The following is a 23,149-nucleotide window of genomic DNA, read 5'->3' as shown; positions in this document are numbered from 1 at the left end:
TGCCCTACTCACGCAGGATAACAGAAAATCAATATCGTCTTTAAAGTTGTACCAACCACCAAATAAAATGCACCAGGCTTAGCAAGTAGCCAATGCAGGCAACCCTCCCTGACTATCAGCTGTAGTGATCCCAGGACATCGGAATAATTAGCCGCTGCAGGCACAAGGGATGAAAAATAGATCAGCTTATGCCACTTAGACTACCCTTCTTAGGCCATTTGTGTTTTTACCCCAAGGCTTGGCAGGCTAACAATTTCATGACTTGCTGGATAGACTTCTACTTAGACACTTTAATTGTTGGACCTCTTTATCATCATTGGGTCCGAACCCTACTTTCTATGACTCTCGCCTCCTTTTCTTAAAAAAAAAAAAAAAAAAAAAAAAAAAAAAAAAAAAAAAAACCGTTGTACGAACCATCATTGGCTCCGAAAATGAACTCAATACCTGACCACTGTACAATCGCTATTCTATCGAGCACCTCAAATGTCATTTATAGGTCCATGGCATAAGGTTTGGCTGTTGTTGAGCTCTGTGGCTTATTGACATGCCTCCAGTTTCTTACATATTGTTGCCGTATTGAATCTTACTGTTAAGCTCATATCTCTTCTTAGATCGAATGAGGAAACAGTCATTCATGGGCCCGTCATTTTAACAGCCAAGTCGCCCCGAAGCCTATCCAGATCCATCGACCAAACAACATCAAACCACGCCATAGACCGAAGCTCACTCATCACATCCTCCCAACTCAACTTCCTCAGCGATACAACATGACTCAGATGGTTCACAAAGAATTGCCTGTCATTATCCACTTCAACAATAGCTCCAGCAACTAAAACAAACAGTTTCAAAGGCTGAGAAACCGAGCTGGGTAGCCCCTGCTCACCATAAAGCCTGGACAGTCGTCCTCTGAACTGTGGAGTTACCAAGTTGAAGCGTCGATTTCCAGCTAAGAATGTCGTAGGTCCAGAGAGATATAGAAGGGCGGCAAGTCGGACTATCTCGTATGTTCTCAAACAAAGCTCGCGTGAATCTTCGTCTGACTCAAGGTTCCCATATCGAGGCAACGTGAGGACAGAATGAATTGTTGCTTGTAAAGCTTCAAGGAGATCATCGTCCTGACTCTGTTCAAACTCAGACTTTCCTCTAGCCAAGCTCGACAATCTCGAAAGCATCTGAAGAATCTCGTTGATATTGGCGTGACAGCGTTTCTCAACATCTAGCGACGAACCCACCACCTCGTATATTCTTTGAGACCTGTCTGTATGGCCTTTCTGGAATGCCAAGTAAGGTACTTGATCCAAAGCCATGGAGCCGATCAAATCCACCCTAGAAGTGTCAGCAAGCTACTATGAAAAACCCAAGCGAGACTTGTACCAGATAGCTGTAACTCGTATGTATCGTGAGGTAAGTGTGTTGATACCACCTCTATACAGAATCATATTTTGTAGCCCATACATATGAGTTTTCCACCTTTTGATGTTATTGGTAAACAGCTACACCATCATTAGCCACAATCTTCTAGAGCAGACTTCAACAAGACTACTTACATCGTAGCATGCCAAATTAACAACCACACCGATGATGGCTTCATGAGCTTTAACAACCGGGCCGTCAAACCTTTGCCTCAGATTTTCAACCGAGGCATCATAGTGCAACAGACTGGAAGCGGTCTCGTGTGGTTCTTGTCCTCCAGTGCGCTCGGGGTCGACCTCAAGCCGAGCCAGAGCTAAATGAAAGGCACTTTCATCAACGAAGGACAGAGAGAAACAAAGTTCCCGCATCAGCTGACATACAGGCGCCTCTTGAGCTATAGCCACTGCAAATCATTAGAAAACAACACTACCAACATTCAGAAATAGAACTGACAGAAATGAATCATTTTTCTGGTGCGCGCAGACATGGGAAGTGATCTGAACTTCTTTTGCTCAGGAACGGGAGATGGAATGAGACGCAGGCAGTGCCGAGGTATGGGAGCTGATGATGGTGTATCCTGGGCTGATGCATTATGATCTGACTCATCACGATCTCGCGGATTTTCATCGCGTGGAAGAGAGTCTGCGGTGCTAACAACAGTCGGGACGGGCAATTTTTCGGAGCCGTTTGAGTCTGAATGAGCCGGCGACGGCAGAGTAATCGGTATCGCCTTGTTTGGCCGGTGACGCCTCCGAGTGAGGCCAATTGGTTTCATCACATGGCTATTAATTTTCTTTTGTGTCCTTCGATTTTTGATATCCTGTGGTCGCGCAATATTGACAAATAAAAAATCCGTCGTAGGCGGAGGGTTGTGAAGCTCTGTCTGCGACATCACGGCGGTGAGGAACGATGCGATGCAATGCGATGCGTGTCTGGCTTGAATTGAACAGATTGGTCAAGGTCGAAATTCCAAACCCTAAGGAGAGGTATTTGTAGGACTTGGTACTTGAGAAGCAAAAGTACCAGGATTCGATGCAACAGTCAGCACTAACAGGGATGTCTGAACTTGGCCAGGGTACAACTGTGAAAATCCTGGGGAAGGACGGACTCAAACAATGGCTGTAGAGGTCAAATACGTGGGCTTGATTGAGTAGATAGTAGGTCAAGTCTGTAGGTTGTATGTGTATGGTTTGTGACATGCTATACGTAACGCGATAGCCCTATGGCACGTTTTTTCAGCGACTCCAGCACTAATCAGTATAGCTCTCACCGTTATTCCGTCATACGTATATTACTTCTCATTTAATCCAAATGCCGTTACTAAACATGACAGTCCAAATGATAGTGCGCGTTGGCATACAACTGGCATTGACAGTGAGACAGACATGGACAGTGCAGTAGAAGTGAAACATGAGCCGGCCGCCATGGTTTCGACATGACCAACTCGTGGTTAATTATGATTCGAGCAATTCTTATCTAGCTTCTCATAGCAATACTGAAATCGGCTAACATGGTTGTCTTTGATAAGGAGATAACTTGGTGATATGGCTACTTGATGAGAAATACCTACGCATATCACGCTCAATAAGTGCATAATATATCGCGACTCCATTTTATAGTTTTAAAGATATACCACATGAATACAATATATCTATTGTCTCTTAGATAAGTGCATATAACTTTCATTTCCATGTCTTTGATTATCCAGTTAGTATTCATTCTTGTTATAACGGTGTTTTAGAGATCTCTTGTCGCCACTCATATTCGGAAAGCCAGACCAAGTAAACGAAGCCCATTGCTTGATAGACAATGCGAAAGTCGTAGTTGCCTCATTAGCCTGCCCAAGAGTGGCACTGCCCCATCTCTTCCACAGACTTAGTTCTGCACAAACTGGCCAGTTCCTTGTATGATTGAGGGGGGATAGTCGCCAGGCTGCTTTTTATATCCAAAAGCAATAGGTTGAAGCCAAACTTTCAAGTTAAAATAGGAAAAGTAGATAGCATGCGGTAAGCTGGCTCCTTCTTACTCATGCATTATGTAAATGTGTCAAGATTGATAGTATCTCTTGCTAGTCAAGGCGTGCAGAAGAAATCAGCCATTGAGGACACCAAATCCAGCGCTGACAGTTGGACAAGAAGAGCGGAACCGCCTAATTCAGCAATTGATAGACCAATATTGGCGTTGATTACGCTCAGGCCGCCTGTTCAGGCCTAATGGAACAATCGGAAATAAGCCGCTATATCCAATGAATGCAACGTCTGTAGAGAATCAGGTTTTGCTCAAACTATATTTCACCTATTGCCTTTATCCATCTGCGGGCTTTCAGCTGCTTCATGGAGCATGTTTTGAAGATTTACTTCCTCAATGGAACAAGGGCTGACTACATACATGGCAACTCATCTCGATGCCACATGTGTGACAGAAGTGAAAGAAGCCGGCCTTAAACTCTTGGTTCATTGTGATTCGGGCAATTATCATCTAGCTTTTCATGCAAATAATGAAGAGCCTTGCCCTGTCATTCTACATAAAGTAGATGACATGACTTGGTAACATGGTTACTTGTTGAGAAGTAGCTACTCATGTCACGCTCAAAACTTTGTTTCGTAGTCTTAAAACTGCACCAAAAAAAGTATTTCTATTGCCTTTCGGATAAGTATCTAAATCTTCACTTCCCAAGTCGTCCTTGGCTATCCGATATCCATCCTTGTCGTGATATCATTTCAAAGATCTTTATCGGCAATCATGCTTGGAAAGCAAATATGAATAGATATAGAAGATTCCTTGATAGGCAGCGCGAGTGTTGCAGTTGCTTCGTCGGCCTGCCCAAAGTCGTAGTGTGTGCAGCCTTAGTTCTGCGACCACGTACCAGATCCGCTGATTCTCGAGGCAGGGCTGATAGGGAAATCAAGATAACCCTCGGCGGTGACACCATTTTCGAGGTTCAATTTAAAGTTGTTTGGTCCGATTTGTCCCTCGAATGATACTGTGGAACTCAGCTCATGGACATTGTTGTATGTAAGGATGACTTGGTTTGCCTTGAAAGGCGGCATAGCGGGGTTAATATTTCCCGTTAAAGTAAAATGCACGTCGTCAATAATGAACGTGAGGGTCATCCTGTTGGAACCGGTGAGGGTGAGGATTCCTGGTGCAGTATACATGTTGGCTGGGGAATGAAGTAGAGAAGAAGATAATGGGGTGTTAAGCTGTGTTGATGTGATTTGGAAGAGTATGAAGATGGGACTGGGTAGGATGAGTGGAAGAAGTTGAGTACAAGGGGAGAAGAGCAGCTTTTTATATCCCAAAGGGATGAATTGAGACCAGGATTTAATACGGAACGGGAAAAACAGATGGTTTGCTGTAAGCTGGAACCTTCCTTCACACAGGTACGTCGTATGTAGTCAGAAAGCGTTGTCGTATTCGTGCCACGGTGGACTATGTCTCATTACCTTTCAAGACATGCAGAATTAATCATCCATTGAGAAACAGTAACTGGCGCTGGTAGTTGGAAGAGACGAGCTGAAACCCCGATTGAGTAATTGATAGACCAGTAGTGCGGTCGATCACCCTCGGACCGCCTGCCCAGATATAATAGAATTATTCAAGGTAAGCAATTCCATCCAATAAATGCGACTTCTCTAGAAAATCAGATCCAGCTCAAGGTCACTTCCTTGAATTATCCACAACTTGTTAATTTAGTTACCAATGGAACAAGGTCCACCCGCGGAGCGGGCCATCTCAACGCCACGCATGTAATAGCACAGCTAAACAAGCTGGCCTAGACTGAGATGAGTGAGCAGTAGTGGCATTACGTTTGTGCATTTCTAGCGGTCAGCAATACTGTATCAGCAAGTACCCTAAAAATGTACCGATTGCCGAGAATGTGAACACACAGGAAGGTATTCTAGTAAAACCACAGGACCAACCAAGGGAACGCCGAAGGTGATGGAGACGAACCAAGAGCAGAAGCGGGTTCTGACAAGAAACTTGTCAATATTAATAACGACCATATCTCTATCTCTGTTGGGTAAGACGAGCAACCTGAACAGCCTGGCCACTAGTGAATGAACTTATTTGGATTGTACCCTATTGGAAACCATCCACTGCCGAGCAAAGCTGACTGCTGTCTTCAGAGAGAACAAGTAACAGGGTGCTGCTCCGATATTTCCTCTCGTTACATCACCCTCTCGTAAAAACTCTTTTCCCAAGTCCAAAAAGTCATCATCGTTTATAGCTACATCTGAAACTGTCATACACGTTCGCATCCCGTCCACTGAAGCTGCAAACCAATTATCGGACTTCTTCGACTCAATCCTATACTCGGCCAAATGGAAGCACGTGCACTTGCCAAAGTCAACGCCAATAAGAAGAACCTTTGCATCTAGGTCTTCCAAGCGAGCGAGGGGACTGGATTCACCCAACATGCAGTCCAAGGCATGTCCTTCGGTGGTGAATGTAGCGTTTGCACCGAGTGCACTGAAGGATGTTTGAGGATGCATGCTTCGCACCGCACCAGGCCAATTCCTCACAGCTTCTGCCAAGGCACCCATTCCTTGTGTACGACTTGTCTGTGGGTTAAAAGGTGGCATGGTATTTCGGATTGTTTGCCACCATGATTGAGGGACAGGCGGATTGACCCATGCTGCTGGATCTGAGTTGCTGCTTGTTTGCGTCGGTACGACTAGTGTCCCTTCGGGAGTGAGAATCTCGAGGAGGGAATGGGTTAGAGTCTCGGCTCCTCCGTTAATCCAGCCTATCTTGCTGAGAGAACAGTGGACAAGAACAGTATCTCCCTTGTTGAGGCCGAGAATACGCATGTTCTTTGCAAGGGATGATTTGGTACACAGCGGTCCGCTAAGAGGTTCAGGCGGCATTGTGGTAGACTGTGTTTGTCGTTGTTTGGAGCAATTGGGATTAAGTTTCTGTTGCAAGAGCTGAAGGGTTAAACTTACGACCTTTCAATATGAGGAACTCCTTCGCTTTATTAATATCGTGCATGGCGTGCCTTAAAGCGGTTTCCGCACTAAGCTACTTACGCTGACCGAGTGACTCATTGTAGCTTCGTATACTGCAGATACGACACAAGTATATCACTTGGCTAGGTACATCTTCAATCGCGAAAGGTGAACTACCTACAATCAGCGATCATTGTGACCTCTCGTGATTAAAGGGTGCTGGAATGACTTGTACGCCACGGCAGATGGGATTTAGTTAATTGTCACCAAGTGTTAGTGGAGAGACATGGGAACATAGCACTTTACGATGATATTCGCATTTGGTTTGGACAAAGCGATGAGAGTGAGGACGGTGAAGAAGACGGACACGAAGGAAACCTTACATAAATTGAATACATACCATAATGACCAAATGAGAATTGAACCAGCCACTATGAACTCCATAACTCCATGACACCGTTTCCCTTCACCTCCACCTCGGCCTACCTACAGGGACGCGTATCACTGAAAAATAGACCAAAAACCTCGGCCTCACGATGAGCGCTTCTTCTGCTGAAGCTGACGAATCCCATCCATGAGCCTCTGGCGCTCAGCATCCAACTGGGCGCGCTCCACGCCGCTGGCCCTGTACCGCTCCAGAATCTTGTTCAATTCAATGTCAGTGGAGACATTTCCAATGACATGGCTGACGCGCTGGATTTCGGCATTGTTGAGAAGATTGCGTTTCTGCAGATCAAGATCGGCCATGTCTTCTTCAAGCCTGTTGATCTCGGCTCTCTTGTCGCGCTGCTTCTGGGATAGCTTCTTCTTCTCGAGGTAGTTCTCGATCTGACCACTCACGTCAGAGATCTCGATGATTTGCTGGGGCGCTTTTTCCTTGCTACTGCCAACTCCGCTGGAAGACGACGAGCTGCTAGAGTTCGTGGGAACGGATGTTTTGGGGGCTGTTGGTCTGGAGGTCTCTGCTTCGAAACCCTCGATCTCATCTTCGACGAGATCATCGACCCCCAAACTCTTCAGGCGCATGAGGAAAAGGGCGACTTCGTGATCGATGTTCACTCTGAGTTGTGCTGCTGCAGCGTCGCTGTAGTCTGAAGAAGAACTCATGTTGGGCAAAGATAGGTGTATTGGTGTTTCGTTTGTGAGTTTGTGTATGTTGTGCCTTACCTTGAGATTTGTTACGTAGTCAGCAAATGTTGATCAACTTCTGGTGTTTGATGAAATTTGTTGATCTATGAAATGCCCTTTATATAGTTTTTTTAAGAATGTTGTAATCCATCCCAAGCTACCGAACTAAGTAGTTGTTCAAAGCACAAGTGCCTTTGTTCAATGGTTTTGCCTCACGGTTGATTGCATAGACAAGACGCACAATGCCTTTGCAAGCAGAACAAAGACAATTAAATACAGGCAGCAGGTTGCAAGTCGTAACAAATTCAGAATTCCCAATCATCTGCACAGTATATGTGTCAAAAGAACATACAATACATGCTTAACAATGACGCTAATCTTCCATTCCTGATGGCGATAATGGCAAAGCGGACAATCACAGTCTAGTCTTTGAAGAAGTCTGCTGCTGGCATGGAACAAACAGGCTTTGAAATCCAGGGTGAGAACTTTTATCTCCGTATATCGGCTGGAGTAATAGGCCTGTTGTGACTTAATCTGGGGTGGTGGATGCAACTGCCCTTGAATAATTTGGGAATGGCTCCTTACACAAAGAAATGAAAGGGATCATGGATTCTTTTATCCCATGCTTTGTGAATTTAGTTTTGAAAATGATACAGTCACAAAACCCTTGGACCATGTCATGCACATCAAGACTCATTGTGCGCATATTGCAGAAGCTTATGGAAGAAAACAAACTCCGATATTGATCAAAGGATGAAAAGAACCTGCCCAGCATGCACCTGCACTTCCACTCTTGTTCGTCGCGCTTTTATCCGACACGACTTCAGTCACGGCTTCACCCGGCCTTTGACAGCTCGCTCAAGAGGTCTACAACTTTGTCGGATCTCTCATCCAACTGCTCGCCGAGGGATTTGAGGAGCTTGCAAAGTTCGGCAATCTGACTGTCCAGTATTTCGCAATCATGAAGTCTCTTATTGAGCTGGTCTACTCCCTCGTCGCTCTCGCAAATCTTTCTCTGGTTTTCTCGAATGTGAGCCTCATATGACTCTATCTGCTCCCATAGCCTTCGTCGCGCTTGGGTAAGAATTTCGCTGTATGCATGTTCCGTGGCGATCTTTGCCTTTATCTTTGCGATAGTAACGAGAGAAGATCGAGCGATAGTAGATCCTGTTCGTATTAGTTAATATTTGCACTGATGAGGGTATACGTACCGGTTGCTTCGAGGGTTGTGTCGCTTGTTTTGGCGACGGGTTCGTTGTTGATCCTGGTATCAACCACGATTGATCCATTGTTCTTGGTGCCGGTATCAACCTCGCTTGATCTGTTGTCCTTACTCTCGGTATCAAACTCGATTGATCTCTTGATAGTCGTACCAAGGTCAGCGTCGTAGGGAGGGTGGGTGAGACTTGACATAGCCTCTATAGTCTCGGGCGGCAGGTCGTCGTCTTTGGTTAGATCAGTAAGTGGCAGCTTCATGCGAGAGCGGGACGGCAGGTACACACAATATGTGACATTGCTTCTGGAACGCAGGGACCTGGTGTTGGGGCTGAGCTGATCTGAATCCATATTCGGTATCTGTAAATGTGTTGCTAAGCGGATGTGGGGAGTAAGATGAGAGGTGAGAATAAAGATTTTAAGAGGCCCTCATGAAGACGATATTTGTTCGGGTAGGTAGGTAGGTACTACCCTCTGGATATTGGTCCGATTCGTTTGCCAAGTGTTTGCAGTGTCCAACACTGCCAACGAGCCTAGGTTATAGCGGTAGACCTGCCTATTGTCATTTTGTTTACCGACATGGGACCAGGATATCTCACGTTGCACAACAAATAGCGCCGGGAAACTGCATGTGTATCATGGATCTCATCTACCTGAATATCTTACGAATACATAGAACTGGGCTGCTGCTGTTTGTTGTAATGTAGAACGGCAATTGGTAGCGTCATTAGATGGCCTAGGACTGACTACTAATCCAACACAAGGAGTTGACAGTCACCGGTCCCAGGCTGCAGATGGATAAACAATATCTATTAATTAATAAACTCCAAAAACAACCAGGAACCGAGGCTGATCTATTGTCATGGTTAAAGATAAGGCAGCTGGATGGATTAATAATGTCCCTATCTTTCCCCACTAAACATCCCAAGTTTAGCGAACAAACCGCTAAGTCATCAATGATGCTCCTGGTCATCGCGTCATCCGCGACCCCATCTTCGTGCTCTCTTCTTCTTCCTGCCATTGTTATCTTGTCAATACAACCGAAATGTCTTCTCGTAGTGACCCCGAAGCTCCTGCCCGAAACGATGAGCAAACGCCGTTGCTCAGAGACCAGCATATCGAAACCGAACAAGTCGGTAATAACGAGTCCGAGATAGTGCCGGCGCCTACGCCTGAGAAAAGAACAAGGAGCTGGTATGCTTGGAGGATATTCTGGACTATTCTAGTGATAGTAGTCTTGGCTGTTTTTATCAAAGGATGGATTGATTCGGATGAGACAGAGGTACTTCGAATCGCACGAACATCAATACGACCACTAACGAGTACAGTTTGACCTCAAGAAAGCTCTCAAGCGGGCACTGGGCGGGGGACTCAGTGGTGCTGCAGCCATGGTATTGCAGGTTTTACTACTAATGGTAAGATGCCCTCTAATCATGGTAGAGACCCTGTTAGAATGACCGTAAACAGCCTCTACGAACAATCATGAACTATCAGTACCGTCACGGGACATCTTTTACCATTGCCACCAAGACTCTCTATACTGAAGGAGGCATTCGGCGATATTACCAAGGCATTGCACCTGCGCTGTTTCAAGGACCCATCTCAAGATTCGGAGATACAGCAGCCAACGCGGGAATCCTTGCCCTTCTACAATCAAACCCATATCTCAAGGACCTCCCCTCGCCTATCAAGACCATATTCGCGTCTCTTTGGTAAGCCCTTTCCGATTAGTGAAAACAGAAAGGAGTGGTGTTGATGTACCATACAGTGCCGCAGCGTTCCGTATGATTCTCACTCCCATCGACACTCTCAAGACGACCCTTCAAGCCCAAGGAGCAAGAGGCACAGCCCTTTTGCGACGGCGCATCAAGACCAACGGAATCGGTAGTCTGTGGTGGGGAGCCTTTGCTACCGCCGCTGCCACTTTTGTCGGCCACTACCCATGGTTCGCTACAGTATGTCTGATTGATGTACCACCTGACCCAAACTAACTATCAACAGTACAACTACTTATCCGAGGTCATAACTGAGCCGTCTAGACACCCGCTTGTGTGGTGGCTGCTCCGACTCGCATTTATTGGCTTTTGCGCTTCGATTGTGTCAGACTCTATCTCTAATTCACTGAGAGTTGTTAAGACGTACCGCCAAGTCAACGACACCAAGATCTCATACTGTATGTCACCCATCACAGTTTCGCTGGTCACTATTCATATTTCAAGTTGCTGAGAGCAAATTTAGCCGAAGCCGCGCGTGCCGTTGTCGTCCAAGATGGTGTCTTTGGACTTCTAGGTCGTGGGCTGAAAACCCGCATCTTGGCCAATGGCCTTCAAGGAATCCTCTTCTCTATCCTTTGGAAACTATTCCTTGACTTGTAAGTACATTTGATACCTGAATAGACAAAACTAACTTTCATAGATGGGAAAAGAGAACCTAGGTACGAGATTCAACAGCAGCGCTTGGATAGACGGGAAGAATCTACTAAAGACAGCTACTTCCACCTCATATATATAGAGTCTACTCTATTGGTAAATAACATAAATATAGTCTTGGCTTACTATTGGTCCCCCTTGTTCATCAACACCTGCTCAAACCTCTCGAACGACAAAGCCTTCAAGTTGATCACTCGTCCTCTTGGCATACTCGGTCACTATACGCTCATAGTCATTAATCCCCGATGCCCAACCAGTCATCAAAGCCTGTCGGTAATTGTTCTCAGGTGTTGAAGGAGCCTTTTTCCCCTCACCGGTGTAGTATGACGGCGTGCAGATAGTCAAGACTGAGTACCACACTGCCTGTTTAACCACTTGGGCCATCCACTTTTCTTCGCCTCTCCTATCAGCCTCAATCACTAGACGTTCTGGTTGCTTAGAATCTTTTGTCGCCTGGGCGATAATATGCGCAATCAATCGTCCAGTGATGTCGTAAGCAGAGGTCATATTATACGACGATGCGCTGGAATTGAATCGGGAAAAGAGGTTAGGGAACCCATTGGTAGCCACACCGAAGAGGGTTCCATGTTCGGATGATCCCCATTTGTCTTTTAGGTGGCGTCCGTCGCGACCAATGATACTGGCTTTGAGAAGTTCTTCAGGGAGCAAGTGGATTGATACTGCGAAACCAGTAGCAAGTATAAGGACGTCAACGTCAAGCTCACGACCACCCGCGACGATGCCGCGTTCCGTGTAGCGGTCGATTCCCTTTCCGTCTGTGTCTACAAGAGTCACGTTGTCGCGGTTAAAAGTGGCAAGATAATCGTCGTTGAATGTTGGTCGTTTGCACCACCCAGGATACCATGGCTTCAGTTTCTCAGCTGTGTTGGGATCCCGCACCTCACTGTCGACACGGGCCCTAAGCTCATTGGCAATAGGTTCGTCCATCTTTAGTAGCGCATCAATATGCTCCCCTGTCTCGGCTTGTTCCCTCAGTCGGGAGGAGCTACCAATGAGGCCGGATCTAGCTTGGTTCCTGGACCAGCCGTCGTCGACGAGGTCTACAGGCTCCGGATCAGCAACTAGAAAGCTGTTCAAGTTGGTCATCCGACGACGCTGCCATCCTGGGCCTGATTCCGTCACCTTGTCCCAAGTCTCAGGCGTCGTTTCCTGCTGAGCTCGCTCTCCACAGTATGAGGGAGTTCTTTGGATGACGTAAAGGTGCTTTGCCCATTTCGCCAGATGGGGTACGGCTTGGATTGATGTGGCTCCAGTTCCAATAATGGCTACTCGTTTGTCTTTCAGGTTGACCATGTCAGGCTGCTCTTGGCTACCACCGGTAACAGTATAATTCCAACGAGAGGTGTGAAAGATTTCATTTCGAGCACTGAATTCGGCAAGTCCTGGCAGCGCTGGAGCTTTAGGGATGGCGAGTATGCCGCCACAGAGGAAAAGGAACTGAGCCTGTACCGTCATCTGCTTCGGAGGCTGAACGTTGCCAAAAGATTGAGTCATCTGTATGATCCAACGACCCTTGGCCTCATTCCAGACATGGCTGTCCACTTTGGTCGAGAACATTGCCCGAAGTCCGTAGTGAGTTGCAGCACGCTCACACTGGCCCCTAATCTCACCCCCAAAGGAGTACTTGTGCTTTGGCATATAGCCAGTTTCCTCGAGTAGCGGCAGGTAGCAATAGCCTTCAACATCGCACATCAGGCCTGGGTAGCGGTTCCAGTACCAGGTACCTCCATACCCGCCGGCGATGTCGATAAGGACGATGTCTTGAGCGCTAAAGCCAGCCTCAACAAGACGACCAGCATAGGTTATGCCGTTAATACCAGCACCGATAACGAGAAATTTCGTGCTGTCGCCATCTTGAAGGGGTTGATCTTGGCGGGCGAGGGCCTCGTAGTTTACCCAAGGATCAGCAACAAGCTTCCGGAGGTCAGAGTCGGCTAGATTGATGTACTGTGCCGTTCCCTCTGGTCGGAGGCGTTTGTTTCGCTCCTCGGCGTATTTATCGATGTTGGCAGACATTGAGTTCTGTGAAAGGAATGTGATTGAAGGGTGACAAAGCTGTGTTTGTGATAGTTTTGAGGCAAGTGTAGACTTGGGCGGAAGCTTTAACTTATGAACTTGAGGATAAACCAGATCTGTGCAGGAAGTCTTTATTCTTATACAATTGAGGACAACAACCTCATCAAGGTAAATCGATGTAATTGTAATGCTACTATCCGTTATTAACCTTCGGGTTGGACAATTGCGTCGATCCCGAGGTTTGTAGTTGCAGCGGCCAATAGACAAGTTGGGCAAAAATAGAAACATGGAGTTAATGTATAAGGTTTGATAAACGAAACATATTCCAAGGTTTTGAATGGCTTAGGTCGTATCGTCGACGGCAAGATATTGATTCCCGGTCCAATGAAATCTACCATAAACAGTACTCGACGCATGAATATGTATCATCGACGGGGTATTCGGAGCTTAAGTGGACCCCGAGGAAAATCTGAAAGGAAGGTCGTAGTATGTCCAAGGCATAAGAACTACCTTTTATGTAAAAGGGTATTATAGCTCAGACTAGACACCTTGGACGTTGGTTATCTATGCGGAGCGGTGAACGGATCAGGGAGTGACTGACGAGACTAGGCGGATCGATTTGGAAGTGACATTGAAATTGCTCAATGTGGTATCCCGGGAGGAAGAAACTGCTTTTTATACTACTTTATTTTATAGACCTTTTGAACCAAGCAATAGCTTGACGAAAAGCTTGCTCCTTGGCAAACAACTGTCTCTCGTCACTCATATCTCCCTTGACTGCGAATCCATGATGTACACCAGAGAAAAGATTAATCTGAAAGTCTTGCTTTGACTTTGACAGGATACTCTCGCTCTCATGGCGCTTTTCTACGGTAAATAGGTCATCTAGCTCTGCTGCAGCGATGGAAAGAGGTCCGGTGACGGAGGCCAGCTCTTCGGACTCGACAAAGGACGGATGGGCGATGAATCCCACGTTGATGCCACTTTTAAAGTGTCGAATTAAATGCTGATATGTTGTTAGCTCTACTGGAGAATGGTTGACAGCAATCGATGAAACGAACCTTGGCACCAAGACAGTACCCAACCGCAGCAATTTGTTCAAGACCGATGTTCTTGAGGTAATTGATACCAGAGACGACAATTGGGTCTACTGCTTGCGTAGTATGTGGATTCTTGCCGTCAGATCCCTCGTTGAGCCATTTCATGATATCGAAGCCATCAGGCATCTGCAACGGCACAGGGTCACCATTAAAGGTATCAAGTACAAGACAAATATAACCCTCTGCAGCAAAGGCATCTGCCATGAGTTTACTGTTCTGCCATATCCCAAAGATATCTGGAAGATACAGAATTGCCTTGTTAGTTTGACCGGACAAAGGCTTGGCCAGATAGCCATTGATCTTGTTATCAATCTGGATTATGGAACCTGTCGGCTCGCCTCTACACAAGTCAGTAAGCCACCTCGCAGAACATGAAGGAATTTCATTTGTGTCTTGACTTACTCATGAAGGCTTGCAACTGTGCAGCAAGCAGCAGGAGGATGAGATGCCATGTTTGTTCTACGTCAAGTTGATCTATCCAAGTCCAAATGCCCTCATATCACACTGTAGTTAAGCCTCGCATAAATACCGATAAGCTTTACAAAAAACAAGCTTTTGATTGACCAATCTTCATGATCGGCTCTTGTTCCCTTGTTCGGCATTGACTTGAAGCGGCCCGCGTTCTCTCGGCGGAACTGCCGGGCTGAGTTCGGAACGCCGGAAGGTGGGTCTAGTTCCGGTTCTCGACTTGACTCAAGATTAGTCCGATGAGATAACAGTCAACAACAAAGATAGAAGCTTCTATCGTATCTATTCTCATTATCTTCTTGAATACTATCAACAAATCACGAGAAGTACTATCAATCCAGTAAACCACATCACTTCATCTCCTCTATACCCAACAACTCCACAATGTCTCCCGAACCTCTCCAAGATGTCCGTCCCATGTTTGAGCTCCGTGGCCGCAACTACATCGTCACAGGAGGTGCTCAAGGTATTGGTTTCGCCTGCACACGAGCCATATGTGAAATGGGCGGCAACGTAGCAGTGCTAGACATCCAGGACCAACCTGTTGCCGAGTTTAACACCCTCAACGACAAGTTCTCTACAAAGACTATGTATATCAAGACGGATGTCACATCTGAACAAAGCATCGATGCTGCTTTTGAAAAGATTCTGGGCGAGTTTGGAACCATTGATGGTGTTGTCCCGGCGGCGGGTGTTGCGATTGACAAGCCGTTTTTGGATCAGACCTGGGATGAGTTTACGCGTATTCAAGATATCAATGTGGGTTGGCAAATGGCATATCAATTCCATACATATTACTAACGACCACAGGTGCGAGGAACATTTTTCGTTGTCCAGAAGGCTGCACGGCAAATCATCAAGCAAGGCACCGCCGGAAGCATGGTCCTGCTCGCCTCACAGTCCGCCCACATTGGTCTTCCAGGTTACCGAATGGCCGCCTACAATGCCTCAAAGGGAGGTATTCTGATGCTCTCAAAGGCACTTGCTGTGGAACTTGCACCCAAGGGAATCAGGGTAAACACGATATCCCCTGGTTTTGTCGACTCGGATATGACAAGAAACGTGCGTGAGCATAAGAGCAAGAGAGAAGGAGAACAAATGTGGTTGTCACCGCCTAATCAGAGATTGAGTACCCAGAATGATCTCACGGGAGCGGTTGTTTACTTGCTGAGCGATGCGGCGCGACATACTACTGCGGCGGATATCCAGATCACCGGAGGATTACATGCGGGTACTATTGATGGTTTAATTAGTTACGATAATTAGTTTCGGACGCAATTTATCTAAGTTCAATTTATTTGTGGTCGATGATGCGACAAGCGGATCGTGGGTGAGTCTGGGGTAGATCTGCACAGACAATTAGGCTAAAATACATACACACATCTCATTTCCACCATTACGAGATTATCTACACTGACGTCTAAAGTTTTGAATCAGCCTATTTAGATAGAGTAACATCAACATGGTCCCATATGCAAGGACCCCTCAAATCAGCATGATTCTTGACAAGATCACCATCCAACTATGACGGTGCAGCAAGGATCAAATTACTAGCGGTCAAATCGGCATCGTCAATTACAATAACTTACTTCCGTTCTTGATTAACTCGTCTTATTCCCCGCAATGTGGCTAAATTCTGGTCTACATATAAGTTCACCAAGGGCCCATCGTACCCATGGCCTATTGAATCGACCAGGGCTTGCTCAGTCGCCAAGATGCTTCTCACGTCTCTCCTCTTCCCGCTTCTAGCGTTGGGAAGTGCCCTTCCAGACAAGCCAAACACAGACGTTTCTACGTTCACCAACCCAGTTCTTCCAGGATGGCACTCTGACCCTTCATGCATCCAAAAAGATGGCATCTTTCTCTGTGTCACGTCAACCTTCATCTCTTTCCCCGGTCTTCCCGTCTATGCATCCAAAGACTTGGTCAACTGGCGTCTCATCAGCCATGTCTGGAACCGCGAGAAACAACTACCTGGCATCAGCTGGAAGACAGTTGGACAACAACAGGGCATGTACGCACCAACAATCCGATACCACAAGGGTGAATACTACGTCATCTGCGAGTATCTCGGGGTTGGTGATATCATTGGTGTTATTTTCAAGACCAAGGACCCTTGGAACGAGGCAAGCTGGAGTGATCCTGTGACATTCAAGCCAACCCATATCGATCCCGATCTGTTTTGGGATGATGATGGAAAGGTCTACTCAGCGACTCATGGAATTACACTTCAAGAACTCAACCTTGAAACGGGAGCGCTTACTCCCGAGCTGAACATCTGGAACGGCACGGGCGGTGTCTGGCCTGAAGGTCCACATATCTACAAGCGCGACGGGTACTACTATCTCATGATTGCAGAAGGTGGAACAGCAGAAGACCACGCTATCACAATCGCGCGCGCAAAGAAGATTACCGGCCCATATGAGGCCTACAAGAACAACCCCATCCTGACAAACCGCGGAACAGACGAGTACTTCCAGACCGTCGGCCATGGAGACTTGTTCCAGGACACCAAGGGAAACTGGTGGGGTCTTTGCTTAGCCACTAGGATCACACAGCAAGGCGTTTCCCCCATGGGTCGCGAAGCTGTTCTTTTCAACGCGACTTGGAACAAGGGCGAGTGGCCTGTTCTTCAGCCTGTGCGCGGCCGTATGCCAGGAAACCTTCTTCCAAAGCCTACACGAAATGTCCCTGGAAATGGACCATTCAACGGTGATCCGGATAACTATGATTTGAAGAAGACTGGCAAGATCCCTCCACACTTTGTTCATCATCGTGTACCCAGAGAAGGTACCTTCAGTCTCTCGTCCAAGGGCATGAAGATCATTCCCAGCAGGAACAACGTGACCGGTGTGATCGGAGGCAATGAGATCGAACTATCAGGACAGCGTGGAGTGGCCTTTATCGGTCGTCGCCAAACACACACACTGTTCAAGTTCAGTATCGACGTTGACTTTAAGCCCAAGAAGGAAGATCAGGAAGCAGGCATTACTGTCTTCCGCACACAAGTCGACCATATCGATCTCGGCATCGTTCGTAACAAGAAGTCCGAACTGTCACTCCGTTTCCGCGCCACTGGTCCAAGCCCACCCGCCCCCAAGACAGTACCCGTTCCCAAGGGTTGGGAGAATGGATCAATTCGTCTCTTCATCGAAACCGCTAATGCGACTCACTACAACCTTGGGGCGGAACACAATGGCAAGAAGGTCAATGTTATGACCGCCGAGGCGAGACTCGTTAGCTTTGGTGCAGGTCAGTTTGTCGGAAGTTTGTTGGGTGCTTATGCGACTTGCAACGGACAGGGTAAGGGACTCGATTGTCCCGGTGGAGGAGAAGCGTATGTACAGCAGTGGAAGTATGAAGGAAAGGCTCAGGAGATTGATCATGGAGTTTTTGTTAAGGCTTAAACCGTTAGGCCAAATAGTATTTGAACAATACATAGCACAGTTTACCACAGCCAAAACATTCAATACATACTGCATTACTGTATATTCTTGAAGTTCAAGTCTCCATATTCAGATCCTGATGCATCAAGAGTGTGCGTCTAAGGAATTCATACAGTAGCATTCGCTATAATTGACTAGAATAAGACCTTTAACCAATGGTATAAGACACAATTCCCACTAGAATATGCTTTCCGAAAACATATGATTTACATCCCCAAGCGGCCACTGTAACCTCATCGGATCATCCCACCCAATCTGCATATCTGTATCCACCCCAGACATTCCGATTCCGCTTCCGAAGACAGAATTAGTATTAAAAGGCGGCGAATACTCAGTATAACCACCCGAAAATCCAGTCTGCGCAAGACTCGCTCGTCTAACAGACTCTGTGACGCCGTCCAGTCCCTCATGGCTTCCAGGACTTTCGGCATTTAGGATACCTAGACTAAGAAGGTTGCGCCGCATTTCCACGAGGCGCTTCGCAAGTCTGCGAGCTGACCGTGATCGACTGGTGTATTTTGTTGTGAGGTTGACTGCCATGCTAAAGCTTCCACCCAGAGACTCTACCAGGTCTGGCGTTAGACTTGGAACCATGCTGCTTCTATTTTGCTTGATGAACGCCATGAGGAGAAATGCAAGTCCAGATGTACAAGCAAGTATGTGTTGATAACAGGGATGTTGCTTCCTGTAAATATCTGTCGTAAGGTCGAGTGTGTGCAGGACATTGATGATATCGTAAACCCGTTCTGTCGCTGCTCTGACATGCTTCTTCGTTATCTCAATATCCGATTCTGAAAAGAAGAACGGCTTGAGGAGTTGACTTCTGACTGATTCGGCACGGAGATTAAGTAGTATAGCCCATGTCGGTGGTCTTGTGGACGGGTCTGTTTGCCATGTGTGGCATTGCGCTATAGAATATTCACCAACTGCTTTCTTGCGCCACTGTTCGATTTGAAAGGTCATTAATTCGAATGAGCTTTCATCGTTGTAGCCTTCGCCTTTGGCTGCGCTGGAGAGTGGTTCACTAAAGCGGTCGCTGATGAGGATAAAGGAAAGCATGGCTTTTAAATAAGGATGTTTGACCTGGTTTTGTAAGTAAGCGTAGCGGTAAATAGATCTGATGTACTCACCGATGAGGTCGAAATTGAGCTGAAGCTCTTTTCGTGAAAGTGTATTGGTAGACCAGTTGCATAACTCCACTGCCGATCGAGAATGACGATACTGCTAATCAAGGTGCAAGCCTCGGTCCGTTGAGCTTCTGATTTTAATGTGTGTTTAAAGACTTCAGCATTATGAAGTCCAAGCTCCATCAGCATGCGCCCTGCAATGCCGCACATACGCCAAGCTGACCGAGGCATATCCTGGAAGAAGTCATACCAGCCCTACACACACTGTAAGCCAAAGATATGGATCATTGAGGATAATGCGTACCTTGAGAAATACAATTGTAGCATGCCTGATGCTATTGGCAGGCGCCGCAAGTTTTGCGTTGACGGCATCTTGAAAGCTATCCCGGAGCAAGCCCTCAGTGTTCATATTTCCCACCTTGGAGTCTGCCCGCAATGCGATAGCAAGACAGAGGTTCATGATCAGAAGCAACTCATACGCTTCCGCTCCTGTGCTCGCAGCCACGACGTCCCACACGCCAGCTCCAGCATCTGCATACCATGACTTGGTCTGCATGACGAGCCCGTCGATATCGACAACAGGATGAAGCTCTCCAACGACCTCGTGGTAAACATATAACAACTGGATAGCTTCTTGTAGACTAATGATGGAACGGAATGCGAGAAGCATAGCTGGGTCACCTTTGTCGATGTTCTGTGGTGACATGGAAAATTGGCCATTCTGTGTTTCGACATCGTCTTCATCTGGATCGCCGTCTTCATGGATACTCGCTAATTGGACTTGGCGTTGATGAAGACTGTGGCGTAGTTTCAATTGACCGACGTTGAGTGCGTAGTCTGGACATGTTGGCCCGTAGAAGTTCTGAGACGTTACCGTTTTTGAAGACATTGGTGACTCGACTGTGTCGTCATTGGAGGTGAAGTTGGCGTTTTCGGCGTCAATTCGGTTGATAACTGCTGCCGCGTTCTCAATTATTGTCACAGGTGATGGCAGATTCGTTTCTTGGTGATTATTTGAGTTTGGGTTTGAGTTCGAGTTGACTTGGGCAGCAAGACTGTTTAATTGCGCCTGTAGACTCGATAGCATGTCCACGATTGCGTTTTGGTCCGGCTGGCGCGGCTCTGAGTGATTCGATGGAGGATATTGGTCGGGTTTAGAGATATTCGAGTTGGAGGGAATTAAACTTTGTGTTGTCGCTTGCCAGTCATCGTTGGCTTCTAGACCGGCGTTGTAGCTGCAATTCTGGTGACGACTTGCGCAATGGCGACACGGTTGACGTCCGTCGCATTTGCCTTTGCGACGGCGACAGGCTTCGCATGCTCGGAGAGCATAAGGAGTCCGGCGTTTGCCGGGTTCTGGGTTGGTGGACTTTTTGACGCCTCTGGCCTGAGACATTTTGTTACAGTTGACTTTGAACTTTGGTTATACGATAGACCGTAACTACGAGGTTGGTTGAGAGTTACGGTGGCGTAGAGATGGTCAAGTCGAGGAGAGAAGTTGGCAAACCGAACTGATACGCGGTGCTAGAATTATTTATTATCCCTTCTTTAGCGGCGGCTTTGATCTTGGGACCCATGCGGGGTAAACTAGACCAAGACTGTCACTGGGGTACCTAGCAGGGTTACTTGTTATCTCTTTGGAACTAGGAATAAACTTTGCGATTCATACGCCCCGAGACTAGCAAGAATCTGGGAAGTGGTCTTGAATCAAGTGGCCAATTAGAGAGCAACTGTTTCGAAGGGTCTTGATAGAGGCGGCCCGGTGTCGGATGAAGACTGAACCGAACAGATTTTCACTGTATGGTCAAGGTTAATTCACCTACAGGGTTGCGTTGCTCGCTTGCAACCGTGTCTTGGCGAGACATCAAGTGCCGTGTCTTGGCGTCACCTGCAGAGACTGAATTGTTACCTTGTTTAGGCCTTCCGTAGCTTTTGGATGCTCAAAAAGGCAGCTCCATAGTAGACTTGTTGAGGTTGCAACTCTCGTGTGTGATCAAAACCGCGTTCTCGTAATGAACTGCAATAGGATGTGGAGTACGAACCAACTACTCTGTACCTTTCCCACAAAAGCTCATTCTTATCGCCTAAATTGCACTAAAGAGATACGCGAAGGACCGCTATCCCAGTACGTTCTTGGAAGATAACGGGTTTAATTACCTTTTACATGAGAACACTCTTATCGTGAATTGGCCTTGTAAAAGTAATTACACGACGCTATTTCACAGAATAAAGAAGAGGTATGCAAGTGTTGGTACCAAACAATAGTAAAATACTCATTCCGTAACTAAACTTCCCTAACTTTGTAACCAAACATGTCATTTGAGGCCACCGAGTTGCGATCCCTCATTTTCAACGCAGTATCAATGCCCGTGACTGGAACACGGTATTCATACTTGGCTCCCTCCTTCTGGCCCTCGACAGGGTAAGGAAATGGTAGATACTGTGGCATCAAACCGACCTGAGCAAGAACAGTTCCTTGGTCCCATGCAATATGTTCATGGTACAGTCGATCGCCGCGAATATTTACTACCGCTGTGAAAGGCACTTCCACTTTCTTATGAGTGGGCGGGACGCCAGGAAGACTGTTTGTGCGTTGCATGTTAGTGATGGTTCAGTTGGTCTGTGTAAAGGGAGATACATACAGCCAGTCAATAGCTTTGCCATGTGTAAATTTATAAAGAAACTCATCGACAACGCGGTCAATACCGATGGTCCGACTAATCAGCTCAAGCTCTGTGTCATCGGAATTCTGGAAAATGAAGTTATCACGATAAAACGTTGACAATGACGTGCGACCAATTCCACCCGTCAACTATTCTCTCATTAGGGCTCATTCTGTCAACCTATCCATGAACATAATTACTCACAGTAGGAACGTGATTAACATAAGGCTGGTCAACCATTGTACTCATGGTGTGTTCCACCGACCTATCCGCAAACTCATAATATGTATGTTCATCCCATATAGCTTCGAGATCGAAGTATGGACCGTTCGTCAACGGCTTGAGAAATGTTAAATTCCTTGTGTGTGATACCGACTCGGTCGAGTAATTGAAGTCTTCGGTGAAGGGAACCGCTACCAAGTGAGACTTGACCGACGGGTAGGAGTATGTTGTTGATCCATTGTTTCGCTCGAGCTTCGAGGTGCGTGATGCTATATGCTTAAGTGTAGGGATCGTAGCGTCTTGGAGCGTTGACAGGTCGGCTGCGTTGGCGTAAATTATGGCACCGGATATGTCTTTGTTGGTAACGACTGGGGCAAGGTTGTTCCATAGTTGAGGATCATATGCTAGCACAACAGTTAGGCAGATTCATCTGACGATACAATACAGGGTAACTTACCAATAAGTCCAATCTTGCTATCTTTTACGAACCCATCACAACTTCTCAATGCTTGCAATGCACTCTTTAAAACATCACCAGCATCTGTTTTGAAAGCCTTCGCCTGTACTTCAACAACAGCATACCCCTCTTCAGCCCACTTGACAAGAGCTGAGGGAACGCCATCAATAATGTCCAAGTGCTTGTCTGAGTCAGGATGGAGAATAACAAGGCCTGGACCGTGTCCCAATCTCGACAGGGGAGGCAAAAGTGTGATGCCCTCAGCTACCGTTTGAGGCTTGGCTTGGGGAAGAGGAGCAGGAGGCTTGGAGATATCTGCATACATGTTGTGTTATTTGGTTGGTCAATGATGGGGAATCAGTGTCAGGTCGGTATCTTGGTGTGAGATATATAGATGAAGCTATCCGTGCGCAAGCCTTCTCCCCGACTACCCCGAATTGAGGACTTGGGGTATCTTCCTTATCCGCCAATGGTATCGTTTACGGAAAGGTA

The 23,149-nt window shown here is 46.8% G+C and overlaps 12 protein-coding genes across 12 annotated transcripts; 3 read left to right on the top strand and 9 right to left on the bottom strand.

Moving 5' to 3' along the window:
- Positions 1–632: 632 nt before the first annotated feature.
- Positions 633–2,305, bottom strand: FGSG_07648 (uncharacterized protein; the record flags this gene model as incomplete). The annotated part of the gene is made up of 4 exons (XM_011329133.1): positions 633–1,326; positions 1,456–1,493; positions 1,548–1,816; positions 1,867–2,305. 4 exons carry the CDS (start codon positions 2,303–2,305, stop codon positions 633–635), a joined length of 1,440 nt encoding a protein of 479 aa, XP_011327435.1.
- A 1,838-nt stretch (positions 2,306–4,143) lies between these two features.
- FGSG_07647 (uncharacterized protein) lies at positions 4,144–4,571 on the bottom strand (the record flags this gene model as incomplete). Its single annotated transcript, XM_011329132.1, has 2 exons — positions 4,144–4,232; positions 4,280–4,571. The coding sequence occupies 2 exons, from the start codon at positions 4,569–4,571 to the stop codon at positions 4,144–4,146; spliced, it is 381 nt and encodes a 126-aa protein (XP_011327434.1).
- A 909-nt stretch (positions 4,572–5,480) lies between these two features.
- FGSG_07646 (uncharacterized protein) lies at positions 5,481–6,559 on the bottom strand (the record flags this gene model as incomplete). The annotated part of the gene is made up of 3 exons (XM_011329131.1): positions 5,481–6,293; positions 6,447–6,478; positions 6,547–6,559. The coding sequence occupies 3 exons, from the start codon at positions 6,557–6,559 to the stop codon at positions 5,481–5,483; spliced, it is 858 nt and encodes a 285-aa protein (XP_011327433.1).
- A 337-nt stretch (positions 6,560–6,896) lies between these two features.
- FGSG_07645 (uncharacterized protein) lies at positions 6,897–7,472 on the bottom strand (the record flags this gene model as incomplete). Its single annotated transcript, XM_011329130.1, has 1 exon — positions 6,897–7,472. The coding sequence occupies one exon, from the start codon at positions 7,470–7,472 to the stop codon at positions 6,897–6,899; it is 576 nt and encodes a 191-aa protein (XP_011327432.1).
- A 788-nt stretch (positions 7,473–8,260) lies between these two features.
- On the bottom strand, positions 8,261–9,059 carry FGSG_07644 (uncharacterized protein; the record flags this gene model as incomplete). Its single annotated transcript, XM_011329129.1, has 2 exons — positions 8,261–8,660; positions 8,705–9,059. 2 exons carry the CDS (start codon positions 9,057–9,059, stop codon positions 8,329–8,331), a joined length of 687 nt encoding a protein of 228 aa, XP_011327431.1. The 3' UTR covers positions 8,261–8,328.
- Positions 9,060–9,753: 694 nt separating this feature from the next.
- Positions 9,754–11,142, top strand: FGSG_07643 (uncharacterized protein; the record flags this gene model as incomplete). Its single annotated transcript, XM_011329128.1, has 7 exons — positions 9,754–9,990; positions 10,037–10,123; positions 10,176–10,420; positions 10,477–10,663; positions 10,710–10,881; positions 10,947–11,079; positions 11,124–11,142. 7 exons carry the CDS (start codon positions 9,754–9,756, stop codon positions 11,140–11,142), a joined length of 1,080 nt encoding a protein of 359 aa, XP_011327430.1.
- Positions 11,143–11,293: 151 nt separating this feature from the next.
- Positions 11,294–13,174, bottom strand: FGSG_07642 (uncharacterized protein; the record flags this gene model as incomplete). Its single annotated transcript, XM_011329127.1, has 1 exon — positions 11,294–13,174. The coding sequence occupies one exon, from the start codon at positions 13,172–13,174 to the stop codon at positions 11,294–11,296; it is 1,881 nt and encodes a 626-aa protein (XP_011327429.1).
- A 685-nt stretch (positions 13,175–13,859) lies between these two features.
- Positions 13,860–14,726, bottom strand: FGSG_07641 (uncharacterized protein; the record flags this gene model as incomplete). Its single annotated transcript, XM_011329126.1, has 3 exons — positions 13,860–14,180; positions 14,236–14,614; positions 14,677–14,726. The coding sequence occupies 3 exons, from the start codon at positions 14,724–14,726 to the stop codon at positions 13,860–13,862; spliced, it is 750 nt and encodes a 249-aa protein (XP_011327428.1).
- Positions 14,727–15,126: 400 nt separating this feature from the next.
- Positions 15,127–16,008, top strand: FGSG_07640 (uncharacterized protein; the record flags this gene model as incomplete). The annotated part of the gene is made up of 2 exons (XM_011329125.1): positions 15,127–15,501; positions 15,553–16,008. The coding sequence occupies 2 exons, from the start codon at positions 15,127–15,129 to the stop codon at positions 16,006–16,008; spliced, it is 831 nt and encodes a 276-aa protein (XP_011327427.1).
- A 449-nt stretch (positions 16,009–16,457) lies between these two features.
- Positions 16,458–18,149, top strand: FGSG_07639 (uncharacterized protein; the record flags this gene model as incomplete). Its single annotated transcript, XM_011329124.1, has 1 exon — positions 16,458–18,149. The coding sequence occupies one exon, from the start codon at positions 16,458–16,460 to the stop codon at positions 18,147–18,149; it is 1,692 nt and encodes a 563-aa protein (XP_011327426.1).
- A 94-nt stretch (positions 18,150–18,243) lies between these two features.
- FGSG_07638 (uncharacterized protein) lies at positions 18,244–20,711 on the bottom strand (the record flags this gene model as incomplete). The annotated part of the gene is made up of 5 exons (XM_011329123.1): positions 18,244–18,286; positions 18,421–19,271; positions 19,319–19,446; positions 19,528–19,570; positions 19,620–20,711. 5 exons carry the CDS (start codon positions 20,709–20,711, stop codon positions 18,244–18,246), a joined length of 2,157 nt encoding a protein of 718 aa, XP_011327425.1.
- An 888-nt stretch (positions 20,712–21,599) lies between these two features.
- FGSG_07637 (uncharacterized protein) lies at positions 21,600–22,982 on the bottom strand (the record flags this gene model as incomplete). Its single annotated transcript, XM_011329122.1, has 4 exons — positions 21,600–21,897; positions 21,958–22,064; positions 22,183–22,604; positions 22,658–22,982. The coding sequence occupies 4 exons, from the start codon at positions 22,980–22,982 to the stop codon at positions 21,600–21,602; spliced, it is 1,152 nt and encodes a 383-aa protein (XP_011327424.1).
- Between the last annotated feature and the right edge of the window lie 167 nt (positions 22,983–23,149).

The sequence above is a fragment of the Fusarium graminearum genome, chromosome 4 (genome assembly GCF_000240135.3).
Source record: "Fusarium graminearum PH-1 chromosome 4, whole genome shotgun sequence".
NCBI classification, from domain to species: domain Eukaryota; kingdom Fungi; phylum Ascomycota; class Sordariomycetes; order Hypocreales; family Nectriaceae; genus Fusarium; species Fusarium graminearum.
This window is presented reverse-complemented; position numbering and strand designations above follow the sequence as displayed.